The sequence below is a fragment of the Pristiophorus japonicus genome, unplaced genomic scaffold (genome assembly GCF_044704955.1).
Source record: "Pristiophorus japonicus isolate sPriJap1 unplaced genomic scaffold, sPriJap1.hap1 HAP1_SCAFFOLD_1252, whole genome shotgun sequence".
Classification (NCBI taxonomy): Eukaryota; Metazoa; Chordata; class Chondrichthyes; family Pristiophoridae; genus Pristiophorus; species Pristiophorus japonicus.
This window is the reverse complement of record NW_027250918.1, coordinates 30658-43493: the sequence shown is the minus strand read 5'-3', so window position 1 is coordinate 43493 and position 12836 is coordinate 30658. Positions and strand designations below refer to the sequence as shown.

The 12836-nt window shown below is 54.8% G+C and overlaps 1 protein-coding gene across 1 annotated transcript in view; it reads right to left on the bottom strand.

The window, feature by feature from the left end:
- Positions 1 to 436: 436 nt before the first annotated feature.
- Positions 437 to 12836, bottom strand: part of LOC139242219 (coiled-coil domain-containing protein 120-like) — a 43051-nt gene continuing 30651 nt past the window's right edge. Inside the window, exons 4-8 of the mRNA XM_070870276.1 lie at positions 12095 to 12228; positions 8108 to 8227; positions 6833 to 7019; positions 4755 to 4923; positions 437 to 549 (exon numbers count right to left, since the gene is read on the bottom strand). Coding sequence (XP_070726377.1) covers positions 459 to 549; positions 4755 to 4923; positions 6833 to 7019; positions 8108 to 8227; positions 12095 to 12228 — 701 coding nt within the window. The 3' untranslated portion in view covers positions 437 to 458. The remainder of the gene's footprint in view (positions 550 to 4754; positions 4924 to 6832; positions 7020 to 8107; positions 8228 to 12094; positions 12229 to 12836) is intronic.

Below are 12836 nucleotides of genomic sequence, written 5' to 3'. Positions count from 1 at the left end.
GAGGGAGGGGGGGGGAGAGAGAGAGGGGAGGGGGGGGAGAGAGGGAGGGGGGGGGAGAGAGAGAGGGAGGGGGGGGAGAGAGGGGAGGAGGGGGGGGGCGAGAGAGGGGGGGGGGGGAGGGGGGAAGAGAGAAATTGATCAGGACGCAGAGTGACGACACATACACCAAGATAACTGGACGAGGGAGACACATCCTGTCCCTCGGTCCCTCCCCAACTCTTAACCCTTTCATCTCTCTGCACTGCCCCACTCTCGCCCTCCCTCCCCCACTCCCTTTTCGCTCCCACCCCTCCCTCTCTCCCTGCCCTCCCCCCCCCCCCCCCCTGCTCTCTCCCCTCCCCCCCCTCCCCGGTTTACCGGGGGGGGGCAGTGGGTGAGGAGGTTCCAGCGATCCGTCCGCTCGGTTCCCCCCCGCCCCGATCCGTCGCCCCCACCCTCGACACGGGGTGTGCCAGGCCTCACCTGTACTGTCCCGCTCTGTCCCGGTAAATGACGGGTGATGATGGGACGCTCCTGCGCTGTGTCCCAGACATACTCCTCTGTAACATCCTGCGGGGGGGAGAGGGAGAGAGAGAGAGAGGGAGAGAGAGAGAGAGAGAGAGTGATGAACAGGGAATCAGACCAAAAGACTTGCATTTCCACAACGTACTTTCACCAACTCACCACGTCCTGAAACGCTTTCAATGACGCACTTTCCCTGAACTGTCGTCACTGTTGTAACGTAGGAAAGGCGGTCTCCAATGACCAGATCCTCTGTTGTAGTGATGTTGGTCGAGGGATAAATATCGGCCCCAGGACACCGGGGAGAACTCCCCCTGCTCTTCTTCCAATAGTGACCCTGGGATCTTTTACATCCACCCGAGAGGGCAGACGGGGGCCTCGGGTTTAACGTCTCATCCCGAAACATGGCATTTCTGACAGTGCGGGGCTCCCTCAGTACTGCCCCTCCGACAGTGCGGGGCTCCCTCAGTACTGCCCCTCCGACAGTGCGGCGCTCCCTCAGTACCGCCCCTCCGACAGTGCGGGGCTCCCTCAGTACCGCCCCTCCGACAGTGCGGGGCTCCCTCAGTACTGCCCCTCCGACAGTGCGGGGCTCCCTCAGTACCGCCCCTCCGACAGTGCGGGGCTCCCTCAGTACCGCCCCTCCGACAGTGCGGGGCTCCCTCAGTACCGCCCCTCCGACAGTGCGGGGCTCCCTCAGTACTGACCCTCCGACAGTGCGGCGCTCCCTCAGTACTGCCCCTCCGACAGTGCGGCACTCCCTCAGTACCGCCCCTCCGACAGTGCGGGGCTCCCTCAGTACCGCCCCTCCGACAGTGCGGGGCTCCCTCAGTACTGCCCCTCCGACAGTGCGGGGCTCCCTCAGTACCGCCCCTCCGACAGTGCGGCGCTCCCTCAGTACTGCCCCTCCGACAGTGCGGGGCTCCCTCAGTACCGCCCCTCCGACAGTGCGGGGCTCCCTCAGTACCGCCCCTCCGACAGTGCGACGCTCCCTCAGTACTGACCCTCCGACAGTGCGACGCTCCCTCAGTACTGACCCTCTGACAGTGCGGCGCTCCCTCAGTATTGCCCCTCCGACAGCACAGTACTGGCCTCGGGGGGAGTGTCACTCCTGGATTACGAGGCTCGAGTCTCAGGAGCGGGGGCTCAGACCCACGACCTTGTGACTCAGTATCGAGAGGGTGACCCCCTCTGGCCCACGGTTGATGAGAAAAATTGGGCAGGGAGAGAGAGGCTTAGGTTTCTGACCAGAAACAACCTTAAAGTTACAGCTTTTTGGTGTGTTTGTATTTAGCCTGGGCTGTGGGTGACTGGGCATTTGCCGATCTTTTGGGGTGGGACAGGAGTCAGGTGTAGGCCCAGTCCAAGCCGGAGTGACAGGTTCCCTGCCCCGAAATCTCAGTCGCCCAGTTGGGTTTCTGCTCATGTATCCCCAGATTTGATCAAATATTAATTTAAGAACATAAGATCACCTCTCATTCTTCTGAATTCCAATGAGTAGAGGCCCAACCTCCTCAACCTTTCCTCATAAGTCAACCCCCTCATCCCCAGAATCAACCAAGTGAACCTTCTCTGAACTGCCTCCAAAGCAAGTATATCCTTTCGTAAATATGGAAACCAAAACTGCACGCAGTATTCCAGGTGTGGCCTCACCAATACCCTGTATAACTGGAGCAAGACTTCCCTGCTTTTATACTCCATCCCCTTTGCAATAAAGGCCAAGATACCATTGGCCTTCCTGATCACTTGCTGTACCTGCATGGACCATATACAATAGACACCTCAAGTCGCTGGAGAAATACCACCAATGAAATCTCCGCAAGATCCTGCAAATCCCTTGGGAGGACAGACGCACCAACGTTAGCGTCCTCGACCAGGCCAACATCCCCAGCTTCGAAGCACTGACCACACTCGACCAGCTCCGCTGGGCAGGGCCACATTGTCCGCATGTCCCCCAGACACGAGGCTCCCAAAGCAAGCGCTCTACTCGGAACTCCTTCACGGCAAACGAGCCCCAGGTGGGCAGAGGAAACGTTACAAGGGACCACCCTCAAAGCCTCCCTGATAAAGTGCGACATCCCCACCGACACCTGGGAGTCCCCGGGCCCAAAGACCAGTCCGCCCTAAGTGGAGGAAGTACATCCGGGAGGGCGCTGAGCACCTCGAGTCTCGTCGCCGAGAGCGTGCAGAAACCAAGCGCAGGCAGCGGAAGGAGCGTGCGGCAAACCAGTCCCACCCTCCCCTTCCCTCAACCACTGTCTGTCCCACCTGTGACAGGGACTGTGGCTCCCGTATTGGACTGTTCAGCCACGTGAGGCCTCGTGTTAAGAGTGGAAGCAAGTCTTCCTCGATTCCGAGGGACTGCCTGTGATGATGATGATGTGCCTGCATACTAACTTTTTGTGTTTCACGCACAAGGACCCCCAGGTCCCTCTGTACTGCAGCAACTTTGCAATCTTTCTCCATTTAAATTATAAATTTGCTTTTCTATTATTTCTGCCCAAGTGGATAACCTGACACTTTGCGATTCACTGACCCGACAAGCTTTCCGTTAAATCATGCCCAGGAGTCACTTGGGAAGACCAAACCCATTGCCTGGAGTGCCCCCCCCCCCCCCCACTACGGCTGAACCATGTGGGAGAGCGCACGCCCGCATTTCTGTAGCCCTTTGCGTTGACACGGTCCTGAGATAGAGAAAGGGTTAAAAGTTGAAAGATTAAAATTTGGATTAAAACAGGCTGCTCGATGATAAGGTGCCATTTAGCCATTGAAATGAGTGGCTAGTCATTGATCTGTATGTTGAGTGTTTGCGTGAAACTTATTACTGTGTGAATATTAATCTGAGTTGTGAATAATAATTCATGATTGTCTGTACTTGAGTGTACCTTGTTATTATGCAAATAATAATCCGATGACATCGTCTGTATGTTAAACGATCTGGTTTGTGGAGAGTAGTTCAGAAAGCAGTTCGGCGTCAATTTATAGTCGACATTGTCTGCATGTTAATTGTATGTACTATGCAAGGAAACGTGTTCAAAAGCTTTTTTGGTATAAAGATGAGAGCTTGAGACACACACATTCGACACTGGAATCTCAGAAGGTGTGTGTGTCATAGAAACATGGAACATGGGTGCAGGAGTAGGCCATTCGGCCCTTCCAGCCTGCACCACCATTCAATATGATCATGGCTGATCATTCCCTCAGTACCCCTTTCCTGCTTTCTCTCCATACCCCTTGATCACTTTAGCCGCAAGGGCCACATCTAACTCCCTTTTGAATAAATCCAATGAACTGGCCTCAACAACTCTCTGTGGTAGAGAATTCCACAGGTTCACAATTCTCTGAGTGAAGAAGTTTCTCCTCATCTCGGTCCTAAATGGCTTACCCCTTATCCTTAGACTGTGTCCCCTGGTTCTGGACTTCCCCAGCATCGGGAACATTCTTCCTGCATCTAACCTGTCCAATCCCGTCAGAATTTTATTTGTTTCTATGAGATCCCCTCTCATTCTTCTAAATTCCAGTGAATACAGGCCCAGTTGATCCAGTCTCTCCTCATATGTCAGCCCAGCCATCCCGGGAATCAGTCTGGTGAACCTTCGCTGCACTCCCTCAATAGCAAGAAAGTCCTTCCTCAGATTAGGAGACCAAAACTGAACACAATATTCCAGGTGAGGCCTCACCAAGGCCCTGTGCAACTGCAGTAAGACCTCCCTGCTCCTATACTCAAATCCTCTCGCTATGAAGGCCAACATACCATTTGCCTTCTTCACCGCCTGCTGTACCTGCATGGCCAACCTTCAATGACTGATGTACCATGACACCCAGGTCTCGTTGCACCTCCCCTTTTCCTAATCTGCCGCCATTCAGATAATATTCTGACTTCCTGTTTTTGCCACCAAAGTGGATAACCTCACATTTATCCACATTATACTGCATCTGCCCACTCACCTAACCTGTCCAAGTCACCCTGCAGCCTCTTAGCATCAACTGGAAGAGCTGGCGTTGTGAAGTGTCCTTCATACTGGCTTTGTGTAGTATCAGTGTCTGAAGATAAGACCCGACCCTGCCATTTACTATAAATGAGCGTGTGTGTAATTCCACGTTTAAAGCAACGGAGTCAAACAAGCCAGACAGCTGTACAACAAACCACACGAGTCGCAGTCGCCCGCTGTCCGACTCGAGACTGAGCGGAGTGCCGATCGCCCCAGCCCGTTGCTGATACGCAGACGATCGCGCGCCTTTCCCCACCATACCTGACGGGACTCGCGAAGGAGCTGCGGCGGCCCCTGGCGTGGTAATAGATCTCGGCCGGCAGCAGAGTCCAGCCGCTGCCCCGGCCAACGTTCCGCCCGTCCACCCAGGTGTCCAGACGGGGAGACGACCGTTCGTCGTGGAGCAGACCCGCCGTCTGGGGGTCCTCGTCTGGGATAGAGGCGGAGAGAAGGAAAGCAGACACGATAATCAACGGGGTTAGATACAGAGTAAAGTTCCCTCTACACTGTCCCATCAAACACTCCCAGGGCAGGTACAGCACGGGGTTAGATACAGAGTAAAGCTCCCTCTACACTGTCCCATCAAACACTCCCAGGGCAGGTACAGCACGGGGTTAGATACAGAGTAAAGCTCCCTCTACACTGTCCCATCAAACACTCCCAGGACAGGTACTGGGGGTTAGATACAGAGTAAAGCTCCCTCTACACTGTCCCATCAAACACTCCCAGGGCAGGTACAGGGGGTTAGATACAGAGTAAAGCTCCCTCTACACTGTCCCATCAAACACTCCCAGGGCAGGTACAGGGGGTTAGATACAGAGTAAAGCTCCCTCTACACTGTCCCATCAAACACTCCCAGGGCAGGTACAGCACGCGGTTAGATACAGAGTAAAGCTCCCTCTACACTGTCCCATCAAACACTCCCAGGGCAGGTACAGGGGGTTAGATACAGAGTAAAGCTCCCTACATCTCTGTCACGTCAAAAAACACTCCCCCAGCACCCTGTGTCACTGACTGTATCTCTACTGATGTTAATCCAGCTCCCTCACACTGACACTCAGTAACCCCTCTCCCCCAGCGCCCTGTGTTACTGACTGTCTCTACTGATGTTAATCCAGCTCCCTCACACTGTCACTCAGTAACCCCTCTCCCCCAGCGCCCTGTGTTACTGACTGTATCTCTACTGATGTTAATCCAGCTCCCGCACACTGTCACTCAGTAACCCCTCTCCCCCAGCGCCCTGTGTTACTGACTGTCTCTACTGATGTTAATCCAGCTCCCTCTACTGATGTTAATCCAGCTCCCTCACACTGTCACTCAGTAACCCCTCTCCCCCAGCGCCCTGTGTTACTGACTGTATCTGTACTGATGTTAATCCAGCTCCCTCACACTGTCACTCAGTAACCCCTCTCCCCCAGAGCCCTGTGTCACTGACTGTATCTGTACTGATGTTAATCCAGCTCCCTCACACTGTCACTCAGTAACCCCTCTCCCCCAGAGCCCTGTGTCACTGACTGTATATCTACTGATGTTAATCCAGCTCCCTCACACTGTCACTCAGTAACCCCTCTCCCCCAGCACCGTGTTACTGACTGTATCTGTACTGATGTTAATCCAGCTCCCTCACACTGTCACTCAGTAACCCCTCTCCCCCAGCACCCTGTGTTACTGACTGTATCTGTACTGATGTTAATCCAGCTCCCTCACACTGTCACTCAGTAACCCCTCTCCCCCAGCACCCTGTGTCACTGACTGTATCTCCACTGATGTTAATCCAGCTCCCTCACACTGTCACTCAGTAACCCCTCTCCCCCAGCACCCTGTGTTACTGACTGTATCTGTACTGATGTTAATCCAGCTCCCTCACACTGTCACTCAGTAACCCCTCTCCCCCAGCACCCTGTGTTACTGACTGTATCTGTACTGATGTTAATCCAGCTCCCTCACACTGTCACTCAGTAACCCCTCTCCCCCAGCACCCTGTGTTACTGACTGTATCTGTACTGATGTTAATCCAGCTCCCTCACACTGTCACTCAGTAACCCCTCTCCCCCAGCGCCCTGTGTTACTGACTGTATCTCGACTGATGTTAATCCAGCTCCCTCACACTGTCACTCAGTAACCCCTCTCCCCCAGCGCCCTGTGTTACTGACTGTATCTGTACTGATGTTAATCCAGCTCCCTCACACTGTCACTCAGTAACCCCTCTCCCCCAGAGCCCTGTGTTACTGACTGTATCTGTACTGATGTTAATCCAGCTCCCTCACACTGTCACTCAGTAACCCCTCTCCCCCAGTGTTACGCCAGGGGAAGGGGGGGGGGGGCGTACACGCTGGTACCTCGGGGGAAGCCAGACGCTCGCTGGTTCACCATCGTCCCATCGTCTGTCAGCTGTCGTGGCGCGTAGTCGTACCCCCTCGCCCGCCGGGTCCGTTGCCCCTCCATCCGGGCCACTAGCACCCGATTACCATCTGCGATACGTTGCTGCAGCTCAAACCGTCGCTCCAACTCTCGCAGCCCCGGGTCCTGGGGGAGGGAGACAGTGTAACTCACTCCCGGGTATCTGTTATTCTATATATAAACCCCCCAAACCCCTCGATTAGATTCCAGCCTGTAACTCACTCCCGGGTATCTGTTATTCTATATATAAACCCCCCCGAACCCCTCGATTAGATTCCAGTCTGTAACTCACTCCCGGGTATCCGTTATTCTATATATAAACCCCCCCGAACCCCTCGATTAGATTCCAGTCTGTAACTCACTCCCGGGTATCTGTTATTCTATATATAAACCCCCCGAACCCCTCGATTAGATTCCAGCCTGTAACTCACTCCCGGGTATCCGTTATTCTATATATAAACCCCCCCCAAACCCCTCGATTAGATTCCAGCCTGTAACTCACTCCCGGGTATCCGTTATTCTATATATAAACCCCCCCGAACCCCTCGATTAGATTCCAGTCTGTAACTCACTCCCGGATATCTGTTATTCTATATATAAACCCCCCAAACCCCTCGATTAGATTCCAGCCTGTAACTCACTCCCGGGTATCTGTTATTCTATATATAAACCCCCCGAACCCCTCTATTAGATTCCAGCCTGTAACTCACTCCCGGGTATCTGTTATTCTATATATAAACCCCCCGAACCCCTCGATTAGATTCCAGCCTGTAACTCACTCCCGGGTATCTGTTATTCTATATATAAACCCCCCGAACCCCTCTATTAGATTCCAGCCTGTAACTCACTCTCAGGTATCCGTTATTCTATATATAAACCCCCCGAACCCTCGATTAGATTCCAGCCTGTAACTCACTCCCGGGTATCTGTTATTCTATATATAAACCCCCCGAACCCCTCGATTAGATTCCAGCCTGTAACTCACTCCCGGGTATCCGTTATTCTATATATAAACCCCCCGAACCCCTCGATTAGGCTGCGGCCTGTAACTCACTCCCGGGTATCTGTTATTCTATATATAAACCCCCCGAACCCCTCGATTAGATTCCAGCCTGTAACTCACTCCCGGGTATCTGTTATTCTATATATAAACCACCCCGAACCCCTCTATTAGATTCCAGCCTGGAACTCACTCTCGGCTGCCCGATAGTTACCTCTCCCGGTCTGGCGCTGGGATCCGATGCTCTGCTGGAGTTGACCACCCGCCGATCGACCAAGGGGGGAATCTCCCCAGGGTCAAGTGGGTACTCAGTGGGCAGCCTGCCGGTCAGCTCCTGCCGTGAGATAAATATGGGTGAACATGGCATTGGGATTGGAGCGACAAGGCAGGTCGAAGAGTCAAATAAAGTCGCAGAATCATCGAATGATACCGCACAGATGGAGGCCATTCAGCCCATCATGTCTGTGCCAGTTCTTTGAACATAAGAAATAGGAGCAGGAGTCGGCCATTCGGCCCCTCGAGCCTGCTCCGCCATTTAATACCATCATGGCTGATCCGATCATGGACTCAGCTCCACTTCCCTGCCCGACCCCTTATCCCCTTATCGGTTAAGAAACTGTCTATTTCTGTCTTAAATATATTCAATGAGACGATGCCCCCTAGTTCTAGTCTCCCCCACGAGGGGAACCATCCTCTCTGCATCCACCCTGTCGGGCCCCATCAGAATCTTGTATGTTTCAATAAGGTCGCCTCTCATTCTTCTGAACTCCAATGAGTCTCGGCCCAACCTGCTCAATTGACAGAGCGACCCAATCAGTCCCACACTCCCCCCCCCCCCCCACCACTCCCCCCCTGCCCTTTCCCCACAGCCTGGCAGATGTCCCCTTCCAGTATTTATCCAATTCCCGGTTTGAAAGTCACGATTGAATCTGCTCCGACCGAGCTTTCAGGCAGCGCGTTCCCGATCACAACAACTCACTGCGTAAACACATTCTTCCCCCATCTCCCCCTCTGGTTCCATCGCCGATTATCGTCAATCTGTGTCCCTCTGGTTACCCGCCCTCCTGCCCCCGGGGAACAGCTTCTCCCGATCCACTCGATCAAAACCCCTCGTCATTGTGAACACCTCGATTAAATCTCCCCTCAACCTTCTCTGCTCCAAGGAGAGAATTGGGCTCGGCTGTGAGGCACTTACTTGTCGAATAGTCTGCCTTGGCGGAGGTCAAGGTGTTGAGCTAGCGCCCAATGCCCACAGTACCTGTCCCACACCGTGTGAAATCTCCTTCAGAGGAGGCATGGGGAGAGCACCAACGGACACAGCGATCTCAACCACTTCCCATGTCCTCGGCCTGGATCAGTTGGACACCACTGACTGCTCTCTGCTGCAATAAACTGCATTTATATAGCGCCCGTAATGTAGTAAAATGTCCCAAGGCGACGCGCACAGGAGAGAAAATCAGACCCAATGTGACACCGAGCCCCAGAAGGAGATAATAGGGACAGGTGACCAAAAGCTGGGTCAGAGGTTGGTTTTAAGGAGCGTCTTAAAGGAGGAGAGAGAGGCGGAGAGGTTAAGGGAGGGAGTTCCAGAGCTTGGGGCCCAGGCAACAGAAGGCACGGCCACCGATGGTGGAGCGATTATAATCAGGGATGGTCAGGAGGGCAGAATTAGAGGAGTGCAGACATCTCGGGGGGTTGTGGGGCTGGAGATAACAGCGATCGGGAGGGGTTGTGGGGCTGGAGGAGATTACAGAGATAGGGAGGGGCTGGAGGGGGTGACAGAGATAGGGAGGGGTGTCGGGGCTGGAGGAGGTGACAGAGATAGGAAGGGGTGTAGGGGCTGGAGGAGGTTATAGAGATAGGGAGGGGTGTAGAGGCTGGAGGAGGTTACAGAGATAGGAAGGGGTGTAGGGGCTGGAGGAGGTTATAGAGATAGGGAGGGGTGTAGAGGCTGGAGGAGGTTACAGAGATAGGGAGGGGTGTAGGGGCTGGAGGAGGTTACAGAGATAGGGAGGGGTGTAGGGGCTCGAGGAGGTTACAAAGATAGGGAGGGGTGTAGGGGCTGGAGGAGGTTACAGAGATAGGGAGGGGTGTAGGGGCTGGAGGATGTTACAGAGATAGGGAGGGGTGTAGGGGCTGGAGGAGGTTACAGAGATAGGGAGGGGTGTAGGGGCTGGAGGAGGTTACAGAGATAGGGAGGGGTGTAGGGGCTGGAGGAGGTAACAGAGATAGGGAGGGGTGTAGGGGCTGGAGGAGGTTACAGAGATAGGGAGGGGTGTAGGGGCTGGAGGAGGTTACAGAGATAGGGAGGGGTGTAGGGGCTGGAGGAGGTTACAGAGATAGGGAGGGGCAAGGGCCATGGAGTGATTTATAAAGAAGGATGAGAATTTTGAAATTGAGGTGTTGCTTAACCAGGAGCCAAATGTAGGTCAATGAGCACAGGGGGTGATGGGTGAGTGGGACTAGGTGCGAGTTAGGACACGGGGCAGTGAGCACAGGGGGTGATGGGTGAGTGGGACTCGGTGCGAGTTAGGACACGGGGCAGTAAGCACAGGGGGTGATGGGTGAGTGGGACTCGGTGCGAGTTAGGACACGGGGCAGTGAGCACAGGGGGTGATGGGTGAGTGGGACTCGGTGCGAGTTAGGACACGGGGCAGTGAGCACAGGGGGTGATGGGTGAGCGGGACTCGGTGCGAGTTAGGACACAGGGCAGTGAGCACAGGGGGTGATGGGTGAGTGGGACTCGGTGCGAGTTAGGACACGGGGCAGTGAGCACAGAGGGTGATGGGTGAGTGAGACTCGGTGCGAGTTAGGACACGGGGCAGTGAGCACAGGGGGTGATGGGTGAGTGGGACTCGGTGCGAGTTAGGACACGGGTCAATGAGCACAGGGGGTGATGGGTGAGTGGGACTCGGTGCGAGTTAGGACACGGGGCAGTGAGCACAGGGGGTGATGGGTGAGCGGGACTCGGTGCGAGTTAGGACACGGGGTCAGTGAGCACAGGGGGTGATGGGTGAGTGGGCTCGGTGCGAGTTAGGACACGGGGCAATGAGCACAGGGGGTGATGGGTGAGTGGGACTCGGTGCGAGTTAGGACACGGGGCAGTGAGCACAGGGGGTGATGGGTGAGTGGGACTCGGTGCGAGTTAGGACACGGGGCAGTGAGCTCAGGGGGTGATGGGTGAGTGGGACTCGGTGCGAGTTAGGACACGGGGTCAGTGAGCACAGGGGGTGATGGGTGAGTGGGACTGGGTGCGAGTTAGGACACGGGGCAGTGAGCACAAGGGGTGATGGGTGAGTGGGACTCGGTGCGAGTTAGGACACGGGGCAGTGAGCACAGGGGGTGATGGGTGAGTGGGACTCGGTGCGAGTTAGGACACGGGGCACAGGGGATGATTGATGAGTGGGACTCGGTGCGAGTTAGGACACGGGGGACAGCCGAGTTTTGGGTCACCTCTAGTTTACGTCGGGTAGAATGTGGGAGGCCAGCCAGGAGTGCGTTGGAATAGTCAAGTCTGGAGGTAACAAAGGCAGGGATGAGGGTTTCAGCAACGGATGAGCTGAGGCAGGGGGCGGAGACGGGCGATGTTACGGAGGGGGAAATAGGCGGGTTTAGTTATGCTGGGGATATGTAGCCGGAAGCTAATTTCTGGGTCAGATATAACACCGAGATTGCGAACAGTCTGGTTCAGCCTCAGACAGGAGTTGGGGAGAGGGAGGGAGGGAGTCGGGGGCTGGGGGAACGGAGTTTGTGGCGGGGACCGAAAACAATGGCTTCGGTCTTCCCCGATATCCAACTGGAGAAAATGTCTGCTGACCCAGAACTGGACGTGGGACAAGCAGTCGGACAATTGAGAGAGCGTGGAGGGGTGGAGAGAAGTGGGGGAGGGGTGGAGAGAAGTGGGGGTGGGGTAGAGCTGGGTGTGTCAGCGTACATGTGGAAACTGAGGCTGTGTTTGCGGATGATGTCGCCAAAGGGCAGCGTGTAGATGGGAAATAGGAGGGGGCCAAGGACAGATCCTTGGGGGGGCACCAGAGGTAACGATGTGGGGGTGGGAAGAGAAGCTGTTGCAGGAGGTTCTCGGGCTACGATTCGATGGATAAGAATGGAACCAGGCGAGTGCAGTCCCACCCAGCTGGACGATGGAGGAGAGGTGTTGGAGGAGGGTGGAGTGGTTCCACTCCCGGGACGTCCCACTTACTGCTTCATGCAGACACAGCTCCTTCAGCTCAGCAATCTTCCACCTCAGGCTCTCCTCCAGCTCCAGCTGTTGTAGTGCCAGCTCCTTCCGTCTCTCCACCTTCATCCTCGCTGCCTTCGTGTAGCACTGTGATCCTGCACCATCAGAGACAACGTCAGCACACTGGGCTCGGGTCCAAGGGAGGAACAGCCCAAACCAATCCAACCTAGCCCAAACCAATCCAATCCAACTCAAACCCAGCCCAAACCAATCCAAACCCAAACCTGCCCAAACCAATCCAATCCAACTCAAACCCAGCCCAAACCAATCCAAACCCAAACCTGCCCAATCCAAACCCAGCCCAAACCAATCCAATCCAAACCCAGCCCAAACCAATCCAATCCAACTCAAACCCAGCCCAAACCAATCCAAACCCAAACCTGCCCAAACCAATCCAATCCAACCTAGCCCAAACCAATCCAATCCAACTCAAACCCAGCCCAAACCAATCCAATCCAAACCAGCCCAAACCAATCCAAACCCAAACCTGCCCAAACCAATCCAATCCAAACCAGCCCAAACCAATCCAATCCAAACCAGCCCAAACCAATCCAACTCAAACCCAGCCCAAACCAATCCAAACCCAAACCTGCCCAAACCAATCCAATCCAAACCCAGCCCAAACCAATCCAATCCAAACCAGCCCAAACCAATCCAACTCAAACCCAGCCCAAACCAATCCAAACCCAAACCTGCCCAAACC